We start from the raw sequence: 16224 nt of genomic DNA, 5'->3' as shown, positions 1-16224 counted from the left end.
TCCTTTTTTCTTCTTTAATGTGTATTTTTAACCAGTGTATGAAGAGTCTGTATGTGTAATGTGTGGGACATAAGAACTGTCAAGTGGGTTTTGCTCTCATTTCTTTTTTTCTTTTCTTTTTTTTAAAATATATTTTATTGATTTTTTACAGAGAGGAAGGGAGAGAGATAGAGATAGAGAGATAGAAACGTCGATGAGAGAGAAACATCAACCAGCTGCCTCTTGCACACCCCCCACTGGGGAAGTGCCCGCAACTAACGTACATGCCCCTGACCGGAATCGAACCCGGGACCTTTCAGTCCGCAGACCGACGCTCTACCACTGAGCAAAACCGGTTTCGGCATGCTCTCATTTCCATTAAACTTTTTGATCTATATTACTAAGCTATCAAATGTCCAGGAGTCTCAGAAAAAAGCAGCTCTGAAAGAGTTGTTTGCTCCATTGCTAAGGTTAATAGATCAGTTACAAGAAGATGTGTTGTTCGCTGAGCTTGTGTATTTTTAAACACACGTGAAGCCAGATTTTAAGGAGGGAACATAGGCCTACAGAGAAATATATATGAAAGTAAGACATAGCTACACATGCTCATCCTCTTTAGGCATTAAAGGGGAGCTTTATATTCATGTGGCCACTTTATACCATGTTTTTCAAATATTTAAGATAAATATTTTTTATATCTGATATTTCACCTTCTATATATTGACCTTGTGAATTCACACAGTGGTGACTATTTTTACCCAGGTAGGCTCTACCTACATGGGTAATTCTGCAAGGCATATTTTTCTACCTTATTTTTAAAATTTTAGTTAAATCATTCTAAAGGATTTTGTGGTTACTGATAGACAGATATAAAACCTTTGTTTCCGCCCTAAATGGTTTGGCTCAGTGGATAGAGCATCAGCCTGTGGATTGAAAGGTCGCAGGTTCCATTTTGGTCAAGGGCATGTACCTTGTTTGCAGCACATCCCCAGTAGGAGGTGTGCTGGAGGCAGCTGATTGATGTTTCTAGCTCTCTATCCCTCTCCCTGTATGAAAAAAACCCCCAATAAAATATATTAAAACAAACAAATAAAAAAAAACCCTTTAGTTCCTTTTTTTTTTTTTCCTTCTTTCTCTCATTAGGAGAAGGTGCAGACTACTGACTCTCTTTGGTGTATTTATTTATTAAATTTATCTTTATTGTTGAAAGTATTACAGATGTCCTCAGTTTTTTCCCCATTGACTTCATCAACTCCGTTTCTGCCCCTCCTAAGCCTTCAACACACTATTGTTTGTGTCAATGGGCTAGGCATATAAATTCCCTGGTTAATACCCCCTCCCCGCTCCCCCCCCCCCCATGCCCATCACAATTAACGATATAATAAGGTTTTAAGACTCTGGGAAAGGAGACATTTTAGTAGTGCTGATGGGGGTGGAAATGGAGGGGTTGATGTTGCCATTTCCAAGGTTGTTAGAACACTTTTAATTGCTATTTACCATCTCATGTTCCTAGGTGGATTAAGTTTGAAGAAAAAGTGGAAGCGGGTGGGGAGAGATGGAGCAAGCCCCATGTGGCCACATTATCCCTTCACAGCTTATTTGAGCTGAGGACGTGTATGGAGAAAGGATCCATCATGCTTGACAGGGAGGCTTCTTCTCTCCCACAGTTGGTGGGTAAGTATGTTGCTTTAAGTTCCTATCATTTTTCATCTTTTCCTACCTATTAATGAGTTTTCATCAATGCCGATGACTTCTAGTGTAAGCAGATTTGAATATTCTAGAACATGTATTTTCTTTTTTTATGTTTTAAAACTAGTAATGTTTTTTGCAGAAAATTTGGAAAATACAGACATATATTGAGAGGAAAATTTAAAAAGTCATTCATTGCACCTAATATTTTGGTGTATTTTAATCCAGTTTTGTTTCTCAATCTTCTCTCTTACACTTTTCATTTTTATGTTATTCCATAAAGATTAATATTGTGATTATACTGTATGTACATGAATATGCATCTATTTCTAGGATTAATATTTTGAATGGAGTCCCCACCCAATTTTTGGTTATATTGGACTGGAAGTCTGGATACTGGATTTCTAGAACTCTTTGACCTTAGATATTGAACTGAGCTGCTCTGGGCCTCAGTTTTGTCATCTGTACAATAGGGCTTAAATCCTGTGTAGGAAGGAGAACAATCTAGTTCCTGGGACTGATTTTGTAGACAGAAGTCAAACTTTAGCTGTAGATAGAGAAAAGTTGTGTGGAGCAAGATCAGAACAACCTTATGGGTTAGTGACTGAGTCAGATCACGTTAGTTCTGAGTGTCATTTGTACAATCACCTGCAAGCCAGTGAACCTAACGGTGCAGGACAGCTTTGGCATCTTTTGCTACTAGTGTTGTGTAGTGAATGTTAACTCATCATGTAAACACCTTGGGCACACATCACTACATTCCAGACAGTAGTAATTGTTTTTATTTTCTAAGTAGAACCAGAAATATGGCCCAAGCGACCTTATTACACTTTCTATATAGGTGTACTGAATAACTCATTGAGCACACCTTCAAAAACAGGTGCAGGGGCTCTGCCTGTTATTCCTAGGAATATTCCATAACCTGGTGACCATTGGACCTGTTGGGATGACTACACTTTCCCAAGGGGTCTTCAGGGTGCCTACTTTGGGATTATGGGGAAGAGGATGTGGATCATGGCTCTACAGAAGGGGAATAGTGTAAAGTTTCTGTGTAATTTCAGACTATTGCAAAACTTCTTTGATTATCTTTAGATAAAAGGCCTATGGCATCTGTGTCTTTATAGACATTGGGGAGGTTATAGCACTTACACCAAAAGATTTGTTGTCAGATGAGGCATATAGCTGGCTGATGTGTGTATATTCCCTTCTTCTTCAGAGAGCTTCTTAGATTTGCAAAGAAGCCTCATACTTTTCATGCATTTGAATATTGAAGGTGCATGAGAAGGGAGACAGATCAATGTGAAGTTGCTTGGTGGATAGAATTAATGAGCCCATGCATTTATTCAGCATTGGTGTGTAAGCTTCTGCAATGTGCCAGACACTGTTCCAGGCCCTGGAATTAGGTTTGCAAATCTACCACTTTATAGTGGGATAAGTTACAAATCCATGTCTATATAGGTAGTTAGAAGATAATGTAGGAAATACAGCTCTGTGTAGAATTTTTCCTATTTGACTAGGCAGATGAGGCTGAAATGGACATTTGATATATGAGGAGAGATCTTGGATTATTGTACCAAGGGAAGGTGGAGCCCACCTACAAAGACAGAAGCAAATGGAAGGGATGGTTTTCTGGGCATTTGTTCCACTGGCGATTTTAAAAACTAAACTGAAATGTTACTTAAATATGAAAATTTATCACGTTTTTTGGGTTTATTAAAAGAAAGATTTTTATCATTGAAACTCTTCTGGCTTTCAAATTCCATAGCTGAATGATGACTGCGCTGTGCCTCGATGTGGTCAACAAGGGTGACAAAAGTTAAAGTGGGATTACATACTTGGACTTTCTGTGAAACTGTCTTTGGGATAGTCATCACCAGAAAGGGTCATCTTAAGGAGCATCTGTTCTTCAGCAACTAACTGACCTTTTAGTTGAAGTAGAGGCAGAGTGCCACATTACAGTGGACCTTTGTTAGCCAATGACCAGAGAGGCTCTGTATTTACTGCATTTAGGAAAGGGTCTCCAAGCATTCTGTGCTCTCACTTTATTTTTCCATTACTTTTTGTTATCAGCTGTGAACTTTTTCTATAACCTCTATGCATTTATTTAAAAAATAGTCATTAAAATTTAAAATTAGATACTACGAGGTCACCTTGTAGTATCATTAGTTAGTAATAGGTTTGCTCTGTGGTCCCTGGGGTGAGCAGGCAGAGGAGAGGGCCAGGGGTGTATTGTGGAGCTGATGATACAGAGAAACAAGTCAGAGGCAAAAAAACCCAAAAACAATTAACAAGCAAAAGAAAGAAAAGAAAGGACCAGATTTGCAGGAGTGCAAGGAAAAGAACATCTTTGAGGGAGTGTAACTGGCTGCAAAAAAAAAAAACCAAACCTTTAAAATCTTCTGAAACAATCTAAACCTTGCATAAAGTTAAAGATGAAAGGGAAAAAAAACCTTATTTCATTTCATTTCATTTCATTTCATTTCATTTCATTTCACTATTTCATTTCATTTCATTTCATTTCATTTCATTTCATTTCATGTATTTATTTAGTTCTCATCCAAGGATATGTTTATTGGTGAGAAAGAGAGAGAGAGGGAAGAGAGGAGAGAGAAGAGAGAAGAGGAAAGAGAAGAGAGAAGGAGAGAGAAGAGAGATGAGAGAGAAATATAGATCAGTTGCCTCCTGTATGCATCCCAACTGAGAATTGGACCTGCAGCCTATTGGTGCATGGGATGATGCTCCAACCAACTGAGCCACCCAGCCACGGCCCTGATTGCATTTTAAATGTCAGAAGATAGAATGGTAACGTGAAGAGTTATTGTCATTATTTGGTTATCAAAAAATTATTCCTTTTTTTTAGCAGAGGGTGAAGTGGAATTGTTTTGTTCTGAATTTAGCTGAGAATTATGTGCAGCTATGTCTTAATTAAGATACATCTCCCCACCACCCATTTCTCTCAACAAATGAGAAGAAAAAAGTAATAATAAGTGTGATTACATCAAGGAAACAATAGCAATATTTTTATCCTTTCTTGCAGTCCACCTGCTACTCCTTCTTAGTGGCATCTGATGCCTTGAGTTTTCAGGCACAAAGGAACCTGGTCATGAGCAGAGGGAGACTGTTTAATCAGTCATTCCTTCTCACACGTTTATTAAAAAAAAAAAAAAAAATTCAGCCCAATTCTGACTCTTAGATCCTCTTCTTGTTTCCTTTATGCAGAATATTTTCTTAAAGCTAATAGAAGATTTTGTCTTTAAAGTATTTGAAGGATAAACACTGATTATTTTGGAAGCTTTATTATTACTATCATTATAATTCTACATTTAAAGAGTGTCACTCACATATGAAGCAAGTACATTGGTATTTTTCTCCTCTCGTAAGTTAAAAAAAAATTATGTCATTTCAGGTATTTTATTATGATGGGATATGGATTATAAAAATGTAGTTCTATTTTTAGAGTTCGCATTTTTATATTTAAAGGCGTTTCTGAGCTATGGTTGTGAGCAGATGTGTTAGTCATTTTTTTAGCTTTTTACACCTTTTATATTTTCAGAATAGTAATATATTTGTTTTGTCATAAATCTATCTTCATTTTTAAATAATGCAGAAAAATGTATCACAAAAATTAAAATATCACAAATCTGATCCTGCAGAGCTGTCCTCCTGCAATTTTTCTGTACATCTGTTTCCAGATATGAAATTTATTTTACAAAACAGGATCATATTATTACACTTTAATCTGCTTTTTTCTAAACTCAAAAACATAATACAAATTTTCTTTCCACTTCATTAAGTAGAAATATAACCATCATTTTAATAATTGTAAAATACTTTAAAAAATCTATTATTGGGCATTGTATTGCCCGTAAAATTTTATTGTAAAGAAAAGAAGTGACCTGGCTGGTATGTGTGCTCAGTGGTTGAGGGTAGACCTATGATCCAGGAAGTCACAGTTTGATTCCCAGTCAGGGCATATATGATATCTGGGTTGAAGGCTCTGTCCCCAGTGTGGCTGCCAATTAATGATTCTCTCTCTCCCTTTCTTTCTTCATATATATATAATAAATAAAGATCACTCAGGACTGGGTCCCCAGACCTCAGCTTTAAAAGATAAAAGTAAAAAGAAGTAACCATTTTTGTCCTCTTATGAAACTGTTTCCTTACTATAGATTTCCAACAAAGGGCTTGAACATTTAAAAGGGTTTTGTCATGTGGCTGTGGGTGCCGTCAGGACAGAATGCACTAGTTACTACACTCATCATCAGCATGTGGAATTGCCTGTTGCACACTTCCGTCTTGTCCCCGGGGACTCACCTTTTAAATTTTGCCACTTTGATAGATTAACAGAGACCTCGTAACTGGTTATATTGTGAAAATTTGTTCAAATTGTCTGTTAGTCTTGGAGTTAACTAATATCTTGGGTGTTTGCATTTCCTTTAAGAATGTCTCCTTTGTCCCCAGATGGTTTGGCTCAGTGGATAGAGCATCGGCTTGCGGACCGAAAGGTCCTGGGTTCGATTCCAGTCCAGGGCACATGCCTAGGTTGTGGGCTCAGTCCCCAATGGGGGGCATTCAGGAGGCAGCCGATCAGTGATTCTCTCTCATCATTGATGTTTATGTCTCTCCTTCTTCCTTACTCTCTGAAATCAATAAAAGTATATATTTAAAAAACGAAAAGAATGTCTCCTTTGGCTTTTTTTTTTTTTTTTTTTTCCTGTTGCATGGCCATCTTCCTGTTGGTTTGCAGAAACTCTGCATGTAATCAATGTATATATATTTGGTTTAGAGCTTCCTTTTCAAATAAAGAAAAGTATTGGGTGATATGGAAAAAAAATCTAAACTGTGAATCAGAAAACCTGGTTTTATGTTGGGGTATTTTGCCTCTTATTGGGCTATGTCTTTTCTCACCTGTGGAACAGGAGGTTGAACTGGACGCTCTTTGCTGCCATGCAGGGTTGGCACATTCTTTCCCAATTGGTAACGTCTGTGGGGTTTTGACACCGAAGGCTTAATTTCAGTGTAGCTGTGAGGTGTTACTGCCCCCACTTCCCTTGAAAGGGTTTGTATTTGATGCTTAAAGAGTTCCCTGCACCATGGGCCATGTTTATGGGAACTTAATGACAGGCATAAGCCACACAGATGTTCTAACCTGTGCGAACTGGTGATTTCCAGGCATGAGTAGTGGAGGGCTGGCTGTGCCTACGGAGGCTTGGTTGGAGATTATAAGGGAGGGCAAGAATAGAGGGAGGCCCTGCCAGGAAGGGTAGATAAGAAACACTTTAATCCACAACCCTGGAATTAGAGTAGGAGTTTGATAATGCTGGGGAAGTTTGTTTATTTTTGTGGTTCCACTGTGAACTGGACTTCCCACATTGAAGAAGACTTGAAGAGAAAGTAGAGGAGTTGTGTGGGGTAGCACCTAATTACTTTGGCTGTGGAGCAGAGGGTTCGTTGTAATTTCAGAACCAGCTTCGAGAGTTTTGTTGAGCATGGTTTGCATAGTTAAAGGTATTCAGAGCAAAAGGGCATTGTCAAACCAAACATTCTGGTGGGAGAGACTCTTCCAGCCTTGCCCAGGTTCCCTACCAAGTGGCCGGCGTGATGTGGTGTTTATGGCATCCGTGTAAGGCACGTGGTGGAAAATCTGGATTCTGCCTCTGTTTGGCGCCCAAAGAGTTGATTGTTTACTGTGTAAATCATTAGTTTCTAGTCCTAGACCGCGAAGCCAGGTATGTGAGTGCTTGCTTTGTAAAGAAGAGCTGCTGAGGGGTGTGGTCATGCCCCAGCAAACCTCCTTGAATATTACTAACTTTACAAAAGGTTGGGAATGCTTGGGAGATGCTTTTATCCTAACAGCTCCAGTCAATTTTCGTTCATTCTCTCCTCAACCCTTTATTTTAATTTATTTTTTCCCCCATCACCATTTATCCCTCCTATACCCTCTTCCACCTCCTCCCTCACCCCCTGCCATCACCACACTTGTCTGTGTCCATGAGTTCTTTCTGTGTCCATGAGTTCTTTCTGTGTTTTTTTTTTTTTTTTTTTTTTTTTTGCTTGCTCAATCCCTTTCCCCTTCCCCCACCCCAGAGCCGCCTGCCTGTTCTCTACATAGGAGTCTGTCTCTATTTTACTTGTTAGTTCAGTTTGTTCATTAGATTCCACATATGAGTGAAATCATATGGTACTTGTCTTTCTCTGACTGGCTTAGTTCACTTAGCATAATGTTCTCTGGTTCCATGCATGCTGTCACATAGGGTAAAATTTTCTTCCTTTTTGCAGCTGAGTAGCATGGAGTTTTGTTTTCTTCTCCATTTTTGTAAACTGAGAACTTTGCCCAAGGAAAATATTGATATGTGCTAGATGCACTCATATATCTGGAAAGGCGGGCCTGGGGTTCATTGTTCTGGTTCTGTGCAGGAACAAAAGCTCTACCCGCATATGCTGAGGTAGCGTCCTGCCATTGCATGTCTTGCACAGATTCTGTGATGCTTTGTGCTGAGTCATATTTTGGACAGAGGAAATGTCGAGTTGTGATGTGACATTAGGATGGGGTGCACCAGGATACATTTGTGTTGACTTGTGAGAGAAAGGGTTTTGTATTTTTGAAAATTTTAATTTTTTTTACTTTTTCCAGTTACAGTTTATATTCGCTAATATATTTTGTATTAGTTTTAGGTATACAGCAAAGTGGTTAGACAATCATATACCTAACCAAGTGTTTCCCCTGATATTTCCAGAACCTAGTTGGTACCATACAAAATTATCACAATATTATTGACTGTATTTCCTATGCTATACTGTACACCTTAGTCACTATCTTATTTATGATTAGAGTAAAACTTGTCCTTCAGCAGAGCAATTTCTATGAAACACAGTCAGTCATCTTTTCTAGTGAAAACCATTCCTAAAAAAGGAACTAATAAAAAATTTAACTTTTTTTGTAGTAAGAATAAGATATTAACATTTCACAGAAAATTGTAGTCAGGTTATACCTTAAAATGCCTAATGGGTTATATTGGATCTAAACAAGAATAGGCATCCCTTCTTAGATAAGAATAAGGCATAATTTGTAGTTTAATTGCTTTTATTGGATTAATTGGTATTCAAATAACCTGATATGGGAAGGCATTTTTTTTTCTTTACTGAGTTCTATTATAAAGGAAGTAAAACATTACAGGAGAATTTGAGGAAATCTTTTAAAACATCAATAATGTCACTACTTTTAATTTTGCATATTCTCTAAGTTTTTTATATCATTTATATTGCTGGCACATTTGCTATGATAGAGTACATGAACTTTTCTAATCTTATATTTTTTGTCCTTAATTGAAAAATGTAAATTGCTGATTTATGCTGTTACTCATAGAAGAATTGATTAATGTGAATTTACTATTAAGTGGGATTAAAAAAAATGAACACGAATTTTTCCTCTCCAAAAATATAATTAATACTGGAATAATTAATACCAATTATTAATTATTACCAATGTTCCTGTGCCTGTATCTTTACCCTTCTCATAAGGTGGGAAGTTTGAAATTTGGAGAATAGTATATTGATATTCAATTTGAGGATGGCATCTTTAAAGTTAGAGTGAAAAATTGACTTCGTGGTCTTGCGACTGAGCTTTGTTTTTGTTTTGCTTTGTTTTTGTATCAGATATGATTGTTGACCATCAGATTGAGACGGGCCTTTTGAAGCCTGACCTTAAGGATAAGGTGACCTACACTTTGCTCCGGAAGCATCGGCATCAAACCAAGAAGTCCAACCTCCGGTCCCTGGCTGACATTGGGAAGACGGTCTCCAGTGCAAGTAGAATGTTTGCCAGCCCTGATAATGGTAATGCAGGGCCGACTGTCCACTGCTCTCTTTACCGGTCTCACCTTTACTCCATCGCTTCTCATCTTTTGTTTAAACTCCCTCTCCATATTTCTTCATGCTCAAGTTCATATGCCACGGCCATTTCATAATGACTTTTTGTCCAGTTGGGCAGGTTTGCGGGCCTGTTGGAAGGATTTCAGTGTCTATGGTAGGCTACAAATGCCAAAATGCCTTGCTTGCTCCATATACATGTATGCTGATGGACTGGGATGGTTTGGCAATAATGTTGTGATGAAACAACTGAGATGAATCCACGAAGGTGTAGCTTATTGAGGACATCAAGGAGTATGCTTTCCACATGGTAGTTTGTCAGAATTAGGAAGGCTCTGAGATCTCCTATAGAGGAGTATTTGCTTGGTATGTGAGCTGGTATCCAGCGGTAAATGATCATCAAAAGAAGGCTCACTATTATTTTTCTACTTAAACACACAATCTGTTCTTTTGTTATGTGATAATGATAGCTAAAGAATAATGATTCCAGGTGGGGCATTAAACCTCATTATATAGCAATATGAAAGACTGTCTTATTTATATTCTATTGCATTCACCAGAGCTTTCTGTAAAGGGTCTGTCTTCTGTGTCATTGTCTGTTTCATATAAATGTCATGACTGGATACAATCTGAGAAGGGAGAAGTTAATTTGGATGGAGTACTGGGAAATGAAGGCATGGTGGGGAGAGTTGCTGAGCATTGAGCTGGTACAAGTATGTCTCTCCCACCCCTTCTCCCCCAGTCGTTTTTATTATTAAGAGAAATGAGTAGATAAGGGAGCTTCTAATTCACTGCCCTCAGCTGTATTTTCAGAATAATATAAAACATGCTGTCACGGAAAAGGTGGGCTAAGTGAATTGTATAAACTGAATTCTAACTCAGCCACTCTGTTTTCTGGAAATTTTAGTATTTCTGTCTGAATATTAAAATGAATGCTAGTCTGGAAGAAAGCTTTCCATTAGCAAACCTTTGAATCATTCTGTTATTGTAAATATTAAAATGAATGGTAGTCTGGAAGAAAGCTTACTATTAGCTTTATTTTTTAACCATTCCAACCTTGTAGTTTTTCATGAGTGTTTAGTTCTTAAACAGAACCAAATAAGAAGTTCAGTTTTATTAAATGGCTTAGATATTTTTTTTAAAAAAATCAGTTATAAATAAGTAATTTAAAGAAAAATACTGCTTATAAAAAAAAAAAACAGTCACAAAAGAAATAAGATAATCTAGAACATTCTTACTACAATTTGATGGCCCTGCCATTACCTGGAATGTTACTGATGACTGGGAATGTTTTGGTTTTTTAAAATTGTGTTTTTGAAGAGCGGCATTGTTTATTGGCTGGAAATGTTATGGGATTAAGAGATTATTATAACTGATGTCACCTATATTTCATTTTAAAAGCACCCCGTATTTTTAAAATTGTGGCAATTAAAATAAAATTCTGTCTTTCATACTTTATCTATTATTTTTTCTCTGGCATAAAATGAAATTCCATGATTTAGACATTTATTTTATTAAGAAGCAAGAATTCTATATAATCCTATATAATAAAAGGCTAATATGCAAACAGACTGAATGGCGAAACAAGCGGTCGCTATAATGTGCACTGACCACCAGGGGGATGATGCTCAATGCAGGAGCTGCCCCCTGGTGGTCAGTGCGCTCCCACAGGGGGAGCACCACTCAGCCCAGAAGCTGGGCTCACAAGCGCAGTGGCAGTGGCGGAAGCCTCTCAGGGGCCCCAGACTGTGAGAGGACACAGGCCAGGCTGAGGGATCACCCCTTCCGCTTCCCAACCCTCAGTGCACGAGTGTTGTGCACCAGGCCTCTAGGATTGATATATTTGCAAAGAGAAGAGGAAAACAGGTATGACAGAGAGAGGGTGCCTTCTACCAGTGTGGTGTGATCTTCATTTTCATAGATGTGCAGGCAGAGCAGAATTAGGAACAGATGGGTCTTGGAGGCCAGCATCTTGCGCTTTGGGAGTGGTAACTAATGAGCTGATATCACTCATCACTCAATCTTTTATCCTATCAGTAGATCTTTGTACTACAGAGGAAAGTTGAAATTACTCTTGTCACTCACCTTTTCTCTTGTGATGGATTATATAACTAGGCAGAAAGCAAATAGAAAGGACAGGGAGTTCTTTTCCTTTCTGGCTTTCCACTTACCCTAAAGCATGGAATTCAAGGAGAGCATTTTAAACATGTTATTATTGACCACTGTGCTACTTAGCTCCTTTTAAATATCCAGAGGTGAGATTTAAGATTTGGCTTTGAGAAATTTTATAGTAATGAATTTCATGTTCTTCCAGGGTGGTACACTCTTAACAAATGAACAGATGGTTAAATGTTGGTTTTCTAGAGGCCCTTAACTTATAAGTTTATACAGTTACCTAGGTATATTAGGGTTAGTTATGTGATATTTTTAATGTTATGAAATATTCCTAGGATACATTTATAAAAATATGGAATTATGGAACTCTTGCTGCTATTTTAATAAACCAGAATTTTATATTTATTGTAGTTAGAACTAGATTTTAACATCTCTATGTAAAACCTAGATAAATTTGTTATAGTCTAGAAAATAGACTCAGTGACACTGTCAACTTTAGTTATAAGAGCAACAATGTAATTGGTAGTTGAAATTTATGAAGACATTGGAGTGACCTCTTGTCTACTCATAAGAGTTAGTTATCAGGAATTTTGTGACCTGGTTGTTATATATAGCTGTTAGTAAAAATTAAATTATAGAAACATATGCTTAAATACATATTAAAAATGAAGGTAATAAAAACTCGAACTTCATCACTTCCTACTTATTTTATTCCATTTTGTTGTAGTGTATGCTCTTGAGGTTTTTTTACATCTACTGTGCCTGGAGGGTAGCAATACTATAAAATGATATGCTATTGTGCACCTCTTCCCAACTCTGCATGTAGTGACTGGTAGTATTTACCCCAGATGAATCAGCAAAGGCTACAAATCAGGGTTAAGTTATTGGTGATTGATTGTCTCTAGACTTAAAAAAGTGATGAAGAAAATGTTACTAATGCAGTCAGTCAATTTAAAAGTGTATGATGGCCATTAGTTGCCTTAGTCACCTTGGCTGCTACAAGAAATCACCATAGACTGGGTGGCTTAGCCAACTGCATTTATTTCTCAAAGTTGTAGAGGCTTGGAAGGCTGGGATCAAAGTGCTGCAGATTTGGTATTTGCTGAGGGCCCTCTTCTTGGCTTGTAGATGGCTGCCTTCTCACTGCATTTTCACCTGGCGGAGACAGATGATCTTTGTCCTGTCTTTCTTTATAAGCACACTAAATCCCATTCAAACTGGCTCTGCCCTCATGATCTATTTACCACTCAAAGGCCCCACGTCCTAATATCATGACATTGGGAGGTGAGCATTACATGTGAATTTGGGGAGGATACAAATATTCAGTCCATAATAGCTGTTAAAATGTGAATAGCACAAGTAATTGAGGAAATATTCTTCTGGTATTCAGAAACTGTTATTATTCAGGTAAACAAAGGAGTTAACTGACATTATTGACAGGTGAGTGAAGTCTGACACGTGTCTTCATTGTTTTGCTTTTGTCTTGCTTATTAGCATAAAAGATGATGGATGTTCATCATGGACACTGGAACTGTGCTTGTTTGCCAGTTGCCACTATAAGTTGGCTACAGATAAAGGAAGGAGTTTGGTGAAAATCAGCAGAAGCATTCTATGAGAATCAACTGGCACAGACAGGCAATTTACACAAGATTATTGTGTATTTTATTATTATTCATATGTGTGCTGCACCTCCTTTATATCAGTGAAATTCTACTACACACACACACACACACACACACACATTTTTCTGCCTTGCTTGAGAGCTGGTTTTCAAATATTTACCACAGCACTCACAAACAGCCCAAACACTGTCTATCTATAGCTAAAGACCAACTCTCATGTTTATGGTCCTAATATGCTTTGGAGTTCAAGACAACTTAGTGTTGTTGTTGTTGTTTTAAAGATAAATGTTTTTACTTGTAATAAATTAGGGAAGAATCAGGCCAGCTTCTAAGATGTTAATTATTGTGAAATTGCTACTTGTCTGAGACATTTGTGAATTCTGATGGATGTGTCTGCCAGGTAAGAGACTTTAGGCAAGTGCTATAATTTCTCAATATATTAATTGAGGCATTCCTATAGAGTTTGTGTTTACTGAAGAAATTAATGAGGTTATCAATTCCTCTTACAAAACACCTGTCTCTGTCAGTGGTTTTACATTTTGTTGAATGTCTCTATCAGGGAAATGCTAAACCACACTGAGAATCTAGGACTTAGGTGAGAAGTTAGGAAAGGTGGCAGCTCCAGGCCCGGGCAATCAGCTCCTAAACCTCACCCTGGTTTCCCCAGGCTTTCTCCTGGGGCCATATGGCATCTTCTTCACTATTTATTGGGATATAGACTACTCCTGGTTGACTTTATCTTCAGTCCACCACTATTTTTTCCCCCCTGTCAAGTCTGAGAAATTAGATCCACGTGCTCCCACCACTTACATCTCTCTGGATTCCTCTTTCAGTGTTATCTGCCAGGCCTAACACTGCTTCCTTGCTTCCCACCACTTGCTGTTTCTGACATAAGGACACAACATCTTCAAGTTTTTAAGTCTATTAAATTTCCTAAATTGACATAGTAGTGGTTTACAACATTGAACAAACAATGGAAAGAAATACATTCTTTTTGTTAATAGTAATTCTAGGCCCCATTGAAATGTCAGAATAGCTAGGCTGTTGTTGCTTTGGATCTGATTTGAGATTAGTGTCTTCAAACGCTTTGGTTTGGATAACAGATCAAGCTGCCTCGATGCTGGATCTGGCTGGGACCACTGCCAGGTTTGGCAGCTTTCTCAGTCTCTTTAGAAACTCTTAGCTTTTTTGTCTGGGCTCTGGATTCCAGCTGATCTTGATTGTCTCTGGCTGGGTGGTTCTACTTGGTGCTCCCTCCTCACTCCCCCCTCCCATATCCTTGAATTCAGACCTGGTCCCTGAGTCAATGGGTGAGGCAGGTATTTCCCTTACTTCCTTTCCTCAAAGATTCTGTTCCACTGAAACAGGCCATCATGCTCCTCTAGCACTGAGATGGATCCATAGAGACAGACCCACATCACCTAAGATGAGTCCTCTTCCTAGGTGCCTTTCTGCATACAATCAGCTCTCTACAAAAGCCAGCAGCATCCCTCCATCTGCTCTGTTCAGAACGCTCATTCTGCATTTATTTGTGCAGCACAAAAGAATATCCTGGCCAGAAACCAATGATCAAGCTCTTCCCAGACTTAGACTTAATAGCCAATCCATGGAAAGTTTCTAAAAAAGTACCTGAATGAAAGTGTTTCCTAATAACAGTAGTTATCGTTATTGTTTTCATTATATTTCTAATTCATTTATCAGACCCCATTCTTATCTTCCTTTCCTTTTCCCAGGTAGGTGACTGATCTTCCAGCTTTATAATGTTTTAAATAAACAATAATACATTTCCCTCCACAGGTCATTCCCTCCCTTTATGTGGTAGTCTGTTCTGCTCTTTAAGACAGTGAAGAATCAGACTTAACCAGTTAGCTGCCATGAGTCCAAAACGAAAACCATTCCCATTTCTTCCATATGAGCTGGAATATTTACAAATTTAGTTTACCATAGTTTTCTTTACAAACCCAGAGATGTCACTAACAAATCTGATTTTTAAATTAGGTGACCAGAGTTGATATGCAAGGTTTGCACCTATAGACGCTTATGGAATACAAGTTAAGAGATAATCACAAAAGTGAGGATTTAGATTTTGATATTAAAGGCCTACTTTATAATCTTCTTGAAGACATGGTATTATTTTTTCCAAAGGCTACACTAATCCTGGGCTTATCCTTTGTAGTAGTGTGATTTCGAGCAATTTATTTTAAACCTTTATTGAATTATTAGGGTGATATTGGTTAATAAAATTATATAGGTTTCAGGCATACAATTCTATAATTCATCATCTGTATATTGCGTTATGTGTTCACCACCTCTTGAGCAATTTAAATAACCTTCTTGAGCCTCAGTTTTTATATGTGTAAAATAAGGATAGTAATGTCTTATTCCATGTATACAACCAGGAATATGCTATCTTTGTGAAAGCATTTCATTAGCACAACATGATGTATACTGTAGGGAACAGGTATTACCCAGAAATATTTTAAGGGTCAAATTTAGTGCTTTCAGATTTAAAACTGAGGACAGAGCTTCAATTCATCACCTTTATTTTGTATTCTATTATTTTCTGTGTCTCTCAGTTTTTTCTCCCACTCCTCCATATATGAAAACTTTATTGGAGTTTTACTTTTTAAACAGTGTTACTTTCATTATCAACTTTAATGATGCCAAATAATACATAATGAGGTATCACTCATGAGCTTCATAATATTTTTAATTTAGAGTTGAAAATTGATTGGTATATCTGAGCAATGACAGTTTTTAGCTCTCAATAAGTAATATATGTGCAACAGGATGTTATCATGAGAGAACATATTTTAAAGTGTTATTAATTGCCAGTCTGTTTTGCATAGCCAGAGTCTGTGATGAAGTAAAGTAACCGGCCCTTTACTGACTTGCTGCTGTTAGCCCTGAATAAATCTTTCAAAGCTTAAGGTCCTTGCTAGAACTGCCC

At 37.7% G+C, this 16224-nt stretch overlaps 1 protein-coding gene across 5 annotated transcripts in view; it reads left to right on the top strand.

Annotated features, from left to right (window-relative positions):
• SLC4A4 (solute carrier family 4 member 4) overlaps positions 1 to 16224 on the top strand; it is a 334299-nt gene that overhangs the window by 157326 nt on the left and 160749 nt on the right. For all 5 annotated transcript variants that reach the window (XM_036414322.2, XM_036414329.2, XM_036414340.2 and 2 more), the window contains 2 exons: positions 1493 to 1653; positions 9325 to 9504. In XM_036414322.2, the coding sequence (XP_036270215.1) occupies positions 1493 to 1653; positions 9325 to 9504 (341 nt within the window). The remainder of the gene's footprint in view (positions 1 to 1492; positions 1654 to 9324; positions 9505 to 16224) is intronic.

The sequence above is a fragment of the Pipistrellus kuhlii genome, unplaced genomic scaffold (assembly GCF_014108245.1).
Source record: "Pipistrellus kuhlii isolate mPipKuh1 unplaced genomic scaffold, mPipKuh1.p scaffold_m20_p_1, whole genome shotgun sequence".
Classification (NCBI taxonomy): domain Eukaryota; kingdom Metazoa; phylum Chordata; class Mammalia; order Chiroptera; family Vespertilionidae; genus Pipistrellus; species Pipistrellus kuhlii.
The sequence above is the reverse complement of the archived record's forward strand: the minus strand, read 5'-3'. Positions and strand labels throughout refer to the sequence as shown.